This window comes from Poecilia reticulata, linkage group LG10, assembly GCF_000633615.1.
Source record: "Poecilia reticulata strain Guanapo linkage group LG10, Guppy_female_1.0+MT, whole genome shotgun sequence".
NCBI classification, from domain to species: Eukaryota; Metazoa; Chordata; class Actinopteri; order Cyprinodontiformes; family Poeciliidae; genus Poecilia; species Poecilia reticulata.
The window spans coordinates 11952911-11963270 of NC_024340.1; the positions used below are offsets into that span (position 1 = coordinate 11952911).

General features: G+C 40.6%; 1 protein-coding gene across 1 annotated transcript in view; it reads right to left on the reverse strand.

Moving 5' to 3' along the window:
- Positions 1-181: 181 nt before the first annotated feature.
- LOC103471152 (GDNF family receptor alpha-4-like) overlaps positions 182-10360 on the reverse strand; it is an 87362-nt gene continuing 77183 nt past the window's right edge. The window contains exon 9 of the mRNA XM_008419980.2: positions 182-3235. Coding sequence (XP_008418202.1) covers positions 3014-3235 — 222 coding nt within the window. The 3' untranslated portion in view covers positions 182-3013. The remainder of the gene's footprint in view (positions 3236-10360) is intronic.

A 10360-nucleotide genomic window follows, 5' to 3' on the forward strand; every position in this document is an offset into this window, starting at 1 on the left:
CACACACACACACACACACACGCACGCACGCACACACACACTCTCCTCCCACCCTGCCCCCTCCACAGGAGCCTGTCAGATGATAAAGAGATGTTGTCAGGGACTGATTATCAGCCTCCCAACTAAAAACAAGTAAAACATCAAACGCACAAAGACCACACAGGGACTTGGCCTTATTTTCTTTCTTAATTTCTCCTTCATATCTCTCTTTTCCGTTCCCTTTACTGTGTCTCAGTCTTTGTCAGAAGTGAGTTTTTTTTAATTCTGTATGTTTTTTTGTTTTTTTTTTTGCCTGCTGGGGAGCAATTTGATTTGTTCTGCCATTTTATTTTAGAGCTCATATTATTTCTTGTGTATTGTTTTTATTATGACGGCTTAATTCATATCGGCGCCTGTAGCGGCCGGGGCCCCGGTCCTGCATCACCTGGGAGGACGACGGGGACAGGAATAGAGCAATAAAGCCAGAAAGAGCTGCATCGGCTGAATGTGTGAGGGGTGGGGTGGGGATGGGGGGGTGCAGTGTGTGTGCAAATGTGTGTGTATGCATCTTTTTTTTTTGCAGTGCTGACGTGGGTGGGAGTGATGAAGTGCTTGAGTCGAATAATAACAAAGGACATTTGCATGTTTGATGCCTGATGCTTGCGCCCAAACACACACAGATCCCCAACCTGCTGCCTTACGTTCACCACACACTGAGCATCTGTCACTCATGCTGGCTGGAGAGTCAAGAGAACGCAGAATATCACTGCAACAAAGTTCATGAGCAGTAACCCCCTCGTGACCATGTCCCTCTCAGTCCTGGTCAGGGTGACCCATTCACACCCAGTGGGACCAACAACAGGCTCTGACTGAAGCTGTGRGGTTTTCACATGCAACCACTTAAACCAGTTTGCACCAGTTCCTCACTTACTGACTCATCTGCATAAATTTAAACTAGTGGTGGGACTGGATTCAAATTTCAAATTCCAGGGTGTGTAGTTAATTAATTGCATTTTAATTGAAAACTATATGTTGACAAAACAGTTAACATTTCACATCAGAAACCCCTTTTTGCTGCTAAATTACAGAATAAATAAACATGTGAGCTCAACAACAAATATATTTATAGGTTTTAATTTGTTGTTTACATTCTCTAGCCATCAAATTGGAGCAAAGTGTTATTCTATCAATTTCAGGAACTCCTGATCATTCATGGAGCTTAGGGAGATGTTGACATTAGCGTTAGCATCTGCTGCGGCTACATGTTTAGCTTTGAGATGCTATTTTAGGATTGAATAGCTTTGTTGATAGGCTAACTCCTTTAGCAAAACTTGAACACAACAATAGTCTTTAAAAGCGTCCAATCAGATCGGTTTTTGAAGCAAAAATGGAAACCCCGTTGGGCCAGGCGAAGCGGCTTCGTCTGCGGTTAGCGGCTGTCGCTTGTGTGTCAGATTCCTGGTCGTAACATAAACACATGAATACAAACACTTGAAACTTCTGTATGTAAAAAGAAAACGGTGATTTATTGCATCAAAATTCGTATCTTGTCAATGTAAATAATTAATCAAAATTAATAAATTAAAATATCTTATGCAGTGGAATAAATGAATTCTACACTAAAGATATGACAATATTTGACTGAGTTTTCACGTGTTTTTTATTCCATACATTTTGGGATGGACAAAAACAACTTCTCAGACAGACAGTATCAGTAGGTCTTCCCAACCAATCCAGCTTTCATACAAAAAAAAAATATTTTTAACTAAAGATCTGAAACTGTTATGCGTTCTTTGGCCACCTTTACTCTGATACCTCTAAATACATCCAGTACAACTAACTACCTCTAGAAGTGATCCTAATAAGTCCTATTTTGACTGTTGTGGCATATCCATCAATGTTTTTTGTTTTTGTTTGAAGTATTGTATTTAACAAAAACGGCAAATTTCTAAATAACTTCCATAATTTTGCAAACTTTTAATATTGTGGTGTTTGAAAAAGACTTAATGAGCAAAGGCAGATGGAAACATGTTTGCCAAGTACATTCTGACCATCCCATCTACTGGTAGGTCTGTGCCTTACGAGAGGCACGAAACTCTGAAATATTTCTACATCCATGTCTATTTTGTGTTTCTTAATTTAAAAGTTTTCTCAAAAGTCACATGACAATTGGATGGACACATAACAAGTCCTTTTCCTGTGGGGTTTCATTTTTCTGTTTTTGGTCTCACAGAAGCAGATAGTTTAACTCGCCCCACAGGCGTCCTGCTCAGCTGAGTGGAATACAGAGGCTCCCATTTTGGAATTAAAAGCCATAATTTTAAGGAGTTCAAAAGTGATTTCCCCGATGCAGACTTCCATGTTCTACTACATTTGGGGGAGCGGAGAGATAGCTCCGCACATGATTACACCCTGCCTGGTATTCTAGCATTTACACTGTAAAACAGAATGATAATTACTTAAATACCAGGGCCAATTTACAAAATGTGCTGATTTCAAATAAATAACTCGCCCCATGCAAACCTTTAAATTTTTCTACCCATTTTCAAGCACTTCCCTTATTCCCACATTATTCTGCAGTTCCATAGAAACACTGGGTTCATGTTTAATGATGTTCCATGTTTTCAAATTGCCAGTGCTGGAGGTAGACATTTTGTGAACACTTTGTTTTGGCTATTTGCTTACGCATCATCAGATTTCTGATGTATAATTTAAGCACTTCAAACAAATACATATTAAAGTATGCTGACTGGTTATAGGTAGCATGTGGAACCCCCTGCACCCCCAGTGACTCCAGTCAGAGCCAAATAAATAAAAAGTGCCATTTGTCATGTTTGGACTGAAGAATGAAAACAAAGACAGGAGTCAAGAACCAAGAAGATGCTTCTGACAAAGAAAAGCAAAGTTCATTTCTTCCTACTATTTCTTGAACCTTTTCAGCAATCAGACCAGTGTTATTTGCGGAACCATTTGATGTGAGTGTGTACATGTATGAGTGTGTATATGTGTGTGTGTGTATCTTCTATATATTGTTCTACCCCCAGCTGTGGGCAGTAGTTATGAGCAGAAGGAGCAACAGTACTGGTTTAGTGGGGCTGGCGCTGCGCGCTGCAGCGCCCCCTGCTTCAGATGAGCCCAGGTTGGAGACGGTGGCCCTCTCCGAGTACAGAGGGATCACATCAAACTGGCCACCTTCATCAGCCTCCTCCTCTTCCACCGTCTGTGTCAACTCCTCCTCTTCCTCACTCTCGACCACCTGTTGAGATGTAGCCAGAGTCAGTGAGATGCAGCAGCATTTAGCAGATTCAGTAGATTTACAGAATAGTTCTGGGATCATTTGTGTCCCACTGATTTTTACGTGTTTGTCTTTTAAAAGTTAAAGTACCAAAGCCCTTTGTTATGCTGCTAAACATTACAACATTCAAAACAAAACACAGATATTTTAAAATAAGTTTCTTCTGCGAGCCTAGAAGAAAATAGACCTGATATCCTATCAGGATACAGACTCAGCATCCTAACGTTAGCCCAGCATTTCAACAAAGTGCTCTGGGTACAAACATCGACAGCAGGAGATAGATGTCGAAAAACTCAGATACAGAGTGTCTCCTCCGCCTTCTCAAATGTAATCGGTAAGAGAATGAAGCAGAGAACAATTAGAGTCCTTATGTACACCATGCAGCTCTGATGAAATGTTGATTAGAAGGACAATCTAAATCCCTTTTCTTAACTGATTAGGGTCTGAAAATTGTAATTGGGAAATAATAGAAAGTCCATAGCTGTAATTTAACTTTCTCAGACAACAGCAAACGTATGTCTTGGCCCCCAACAGAAATTGAATAGAAGTTAATTGAATTAAACTGAATATCACTCAGTGATGTAGTTTTTTATTCATTTTAACAGCAGATCACTTCCACCAGAATTTAGTATAAAACCTCTGAGTAAGACCAGTGTTACATGATAGGTAAGTCTGTCCCTGTTTTCACTAAAACAAATGTTAAACTACAGATTATAATGCAAATACTTCACAGTCTCTGGTTTTAGCTTTTTTCACTCAGTGTCCGACTGATCGTTGCTACTCTGACTGGATGGGTCGGTATCGGTTCTGTGCTGAGTGTTGGTTCCAGCCATGAAGAAGTGAGCTGGAGAAAGAAAACGAGAGATGGGTAAAAACCCTGAATGTACTGCATTTACCCGTTTTCATCTGTTTGCAGGAAGGAGTTTCACAGCATGAACACATGAAGTTGTGGTTTAAAAAAACTCTAGATAATGTTAGTTAAGGATAAACAATTTAAATATAGCTGTGTTTTTTTTTTTTTTTTGCATTATCGATGTCTGCATTGTGTCAGGTCAGAGCAGACCTGGGAGCAGAGATGGTTACCAGTGTTTCAGACTGTAGAGCAACAAGTGGTGTTAGCACTGATGGTCCACTAGCATGACTTTATTCTGTTTCATGGGTATTTTTCCTTTCCTCTCGTCTCACTAACCTGCATAATATAGACCCACATTAGGAGTTTCAAACACAGCGTTAAGAATCAATTGTCTAACAGCCTATTGATTTCAAATTCAGAAAATAATTTAATAAAACAGTACTTTATTAGAAAGTTTCTATCTTCACTTCTGCTTTGCATGTGAATTGAATGTTTGAACACTGTTAATTTAGTCTTAAACTAATAAGTCCAAATTCTGCATAACAAACCTTGTTTTTTAAACACACATTTACACTAATCTGTGATATCTCTACATAAAAATAAAATAAAAAAAGCTTTCCATTTCCTATGTGCAGAGACACGCTCCATCAGTGGTGAACTACATCTATGGTTCTGAAATACTGCACCTCATCAGGCAGGGAGTCATAAAATAACAGACTGAAATATATCTGGCTGTTATTTTCTGTCCCTCAACTTGACAATTTTGCTCTAAATTAGTAATTGTTCATAATTGCCTTTGGCACTTAATAGTTAATAGGATGACACTTTATTTGAAGGGGTGTGCATAAGACTGACATGACACTGTCATAAACATGACATAACATCTGTCATGAACATGAAGAAGTCTTTATGAATGTTAATGACTGTTGTCCTGAAGTGTCATTCAGTAAATAATGTCACTTTTACTGCAAAGTTGCGCTAAAATTTGCATTGAAAGTCCATTAAAAGTGCCAACTTTGCATGATTTTGTAAATAATGATAATTTTATGCAAAGTTGGCATTTTTAATGGACTTTCAATGCAACTCTTGCAAGATAGAAAGGTCGTGGTTGTTAGCATGCTAGACTCTGTCACAGTAGGAAGGATGCATGTTTGATTATTTGTAAGAGAAGATCCTTTGGCCGACTTCAGAAAGTTTTGTTTGCATTATGAATTAAATGTGCTCCTTTTGATCACTGCCTTGATGGAAATGAGTTGGTGCAGCATTGTTAGTGTTTGGGATTCCCAGCTGTTTATCCTCAATAATATGCAAAAACATCTGGAGCAGCTCAAGGCGCATGCTAGGTAGTTAATTATATACCTCTCTGTCATTCTCAGTGAAACACTGCCTTTGTTTCATTCATGGCTGACTTTATGCAGGTTCCATCTCTGACTTGTGTTGTTATCTTTAGGCCCGAGCAGCTAAGCGCTGCAAAGGCTTATTGAAATTGTGTTGTAAATTATTATTATGCTTCTGTAAGATGAATTGGCTTTTTGGAGGCTTTATCATATTTAAAAACTCACCAAGCTTGGTGGACTCGTCGATACTGTGAAAAATTTCCATATTTTAAGGTCAACACAAAAATCGCAAAAGAAACGGCTCAACGGCGCCACCTAGCAACTTTCAAAAGACCCTTTCCTATTGCCTTACTTCATCGTAGAGACTTGAAATTTAGTACACTTGTAGAGCTCCCCAAGACGCTCAGAATTTACAATTAATGTCATAGAGCAAGTATAACAGGAAGTCGGCCATTTTGGATTGAAGTTGTGCATTTGACCCCATTTTGGCCGTTTACAGCCTTTGTATTTGATCAAACTCCTCCTAGGGATTTCGATCGATTGGCTTCAAACTTGGTCAATTGGTTCCGATTAAAAATTATCACAGGTTTGCGTTTTTGTGCCTGCTAAAGGGGGGGTTTCTTGGGGTCAAAGTTTACCTATTCTCCATGAAACTTGAAACTGGTATATCTCCTACATAAAAACTCACAGAGGCACCAAACTTTCAGTGATTGATCATCATAAGGTGCCCTTCAATACCCAATGGTCAAATGATGACATCACTTAGGCCACGCTCCCTGAGAACAGGAATTGTCATTTTTTACTGTGAATGGTTGTTTTCTGAGCACTTTGACCTAATCAACATGAAACTGTGTCCTGAGACAGAAGGCATGCTGGTGTCACAGGACGAAAAGTGGGATTTTTGACCCTGTATTCTGACGCAAACGCATCTAGTCAGCGACAGATATCGACAGCAATCACAGGGTTTTTGACCATTTTTGGCAGTGTTTAACTCTGACAAAGACCTCTTGCCGAAAGCCCTCAATCTCCATGCGCACGGCAGAACAAGGTGTCAATAGCTGTCGAAAATCCCATTTTTCGTCCTGTGTGTGTTGTGGATTCCAACCCCATTTGTTTTYGATGGAGTAGGTGGGCGTGGCGGCATGACGAAGTGACCCGTAACGCCGTCACCATACGTTTGCCCGTGAATTCCACAGTTTTGAGCCAAGCTGCACCAAAGTCACTAGGATGGGTCCTTATCAAGCCCCCGAAAGGAATCCATAAAAATCTTTGGTGGGTGTGGCCTAATTTCTCAATAGCGCTCCCTAGAATATTTTAAATGATCAGCCCCAAGACATGCTTTAACCTAGAATTATTAAATTTGGTACACATGTGTATCTTGTCAGGATGTACAAAAAAGTGTCTGCGGTGGCTGGCGGGCGGCGGTGCTGGGACTTCTGCAGTGGCCAATAGGCTGGAGCGGCGCTGAGCTGTGAGGGCCATTCGAGGTTGCTTGCAGCTTTAATTTTAAATTATTTTTGCTCTTTAACATCTAGTCAGACAGTTACAGAAGACATAAACAGGTCAGGGAGTTTTAGCTACAGACACACGCCGTGGTTTAGTGTTTCCTTTTTATAACTAGGGCTATGAACGACAATATGGTGACGCATGCGATCAATCTGAATATTTTAAGGCATTAATATTACATGGCACTGATTAATCGAATGACCGATTCTAACCTAACAGCCTCCCTCCTACTGAGGGTTACCCAGTTCACAGCAGCGCGTTATGGACTCAACACATGGGAAGCGACAAACAATAGCAAAAGGTGAAAAGTTTCCATGACAACAGACAGCAACAAAAGTTTAATATTTTAAATTATCTTATGTTGCTTCACTAGCCCGCGTGTGAACATCTACATGCATGAGCTCAGATTATCTCATGCATGAATCACGGCGGTCGGACGGCTGGATGAGGACAAGTGGCTGTCGCCTCATCACACAAGATCCAGAGGAAACAACATTAACATTTAAAACAAAATGGCTTCCTTTAAACATACCTGAATATAAAAATCTGGACTACTGAGGATCTCGAGACATGTTTGGTTTGAGACAATAAAATATTTCTTTGAAAATGTGCAGACAGCAGGTGGTTTTTGATACAGGCTGTGGCCAGTTGCCCAGGGTCCCATGAGAAAAGGTTGGGGCACAAAAAAACTAAAATGTAATCTGTCATTTGGCTCCTGAACAAGTTTGCTACTACTCGTATAGCTGTGTAGTGCAGTAACTGAAACACTATAATGGTCTGTAGCACACAGAGTAAGTTTCCTTTAGTTGCTATTCAATATTGGGAGACTACATTACCTGCTTTCTGCTACAGGAGAAAAATCTGATAATTGTTTGCATTTTAATTTTGTTTTAGAGGACACAAGAGCCACAAATGCGTGAATATGTATATTTCAAGCTAACAAAGTTAGGTACAGTGATCCCTCGCTATTCAGAAACCTTTCGCGGTCTCGCTGCTTCGCGGATTTTTTTTGTGCAGTTTTTTTCACAGTGCATTGTGTTCTGCGCCCTGATTGGCTAAAATATATGTAATACAGATTGGCCATTCAGGAGATGGAAACTGAAACTTTGAATGCCTGCTGAAAAAAACTGGCCAGAGGCTCTGCCGTAGATCCAGCTGTGAATCTGGGACAGGTTGGCGGAGACGCTTGAATGACATGACTCCAGATCACATTAAGGTCCGATTGATTAACACGCACATCCGCTGACCTGAAAACAGGTTTTGTTCTTTGGTTTCAATGTAGAGTATTTAATTATGCTGTGTAATAGTTGTAAAAAAAAAAAAAAAAAAAAAAAAGGTAACTACTTCGTGGATTTCACTTTTCGCAGGTTATTTTCGGAACGCAACCCCCGCGAAAAACGAGGCATCACTGTATACGGATTAATCGTGATTAATCACAGCACCAGAGTGTGATTAATCTGAACGGGAGCTTCTAAATAAATTTTGACTGACAGAATTAAAAATAACAATAAAATGTCAGAATTTCCTTCAACCCCTTCAGGAGAAGCCTGAGGCATTGCCATGCCAACCCAGAGACTCTCCCTCCGGCATGTCCTGACCCGTCCCCTGTACCTTCTCTGGGACGTTTCTGAAACATCTCCTGATGGAGGTGTCCATATATGTTAACCTCTGAATTGAAATTCTAAAATTCTAAATTCTTTGTCAGATCAGTAATCCTAATGGACATAAGACAGGAAAGGAGATGTAATGTTAGACAGTGAGGAGAATGTGTTTTTTTTAAACAGTACCTGTCACTATCTTTTTCTGAAGCCATCATAAACATTATATTTATTAGTTATTGAGTTTTCTGCTCTTTGTTTTCCCTTTTAGAAAGGCAATCTCTAGGGTTTCTGAATAGGAAACAAACTCTAAGAGAAAAGCAATTCTGCAATATTTAATGTTTCCTGTTAAAAGGGGGCAACACAAACACACTTATCTGCAAAAGAGACAATTAACAGAGCACTAGTGTTCTCCTACCTTCTCACATTTATCTGTATCCACGGTGAAAATCCAGCACTAACAGCACAAAAAGTTTCAGCTCTCCTAATTTGAAGCATAAACTTTAAATTCCTGAGAGAAAAAAAAATCAATTCATAGAAAGGACTGAAAACTTTTCAAAGAGACCAAATGAGCATCTGAGTGACAGACTGATGAGGAGATGAGGAGCAGGTATAGCCACTGGAGGCTTTAGGAATTTGAACACAAAAACAAAATGAAAGGCAACGGCGAACGAATGCAGGGACTGAAAAGAGGATAAAGGAATTGAGGGAGGAATGAAGGAAGGAAGAGGAAGAGGACTTCAGGGGGAGAAAGAAAAACAGACAGGTGACATATGGGTATGAATAAATTCATACTAATGGATGAGTCCTTCCAACAAACACCTCATCTAATCTGCTCACTGGGAGAGAGACACAGACAGACAGTGACGGAACGAGAGAGCGAGCGATTGGAGCTAAGTTGGAATTCCCTCTTGTCTGCCGGCCCAGATTATCTCTGGCAGTGCGGCACGCCGGGAGCCAGAGAGTCGGGAGCCACGGGAGATTGTGGTCCGGCCAAGGCAGCGGGAGCCAGGCCAGTGATTGGATTGGACCAGGTTGGACAATCTGAGCTGGACAAGGGCAGCCAGGAGCCAGGGCTCTCAGACTGTAGGTGTTCCTGCCGCACTTCAGCATGTGTCTGTGCCCACACCACAGTTTGCACATTAACAGGCTGGCAGACGGAGAGCAAACAGGGTTGGAGTGAAAACACCACAGGGCCAGAACTCAGCCGTCAGACAGAGACTGATGGAACCTGATTGGCTTTAGTCAAAGACAATTGCGCAATGATTGTTTTTCGGCTAACACAAAATAAACAGTGGGAAAGAAATTAATGGCATCCTGGGATCCTGTGTAAAGTTAATCACAAGTCTCCAGTTCCATCCAGCAGCAGACTGGGTGTTTAGCAGGTTGAACTGCTGCTGTAGTTTATAAGAGGAAACATTTCTATTTGTTTCATAAATAAAGCCACCACTATTCATAGCTTGTCTGTCCTGATATTGCCATGAGAGTAACTCAGACATGCTCTCTGAACATCACAAACATCACGTGCAACAAATGATAATGATTAATGATTTTCCGATGGTTTGCTGAGAGCCAGGCTTTACAGAGGAGTTCAGTAGAGGAGTTGGTCCACTAGAACCTTCTGATGGGTTTCTGCTCTAACACACCTCAGGTCATGTGTAGAACTTCAGTGCATGCTGATCCAGATCATTTGATCCACAAGTGTTTACCAGTGGTGGAGTTATGATCACAGAGCAACTCAACTCCATTTTCTCTCTCTTTTTTTTTTTCCCCAAATTTATTTTCTCTTTCC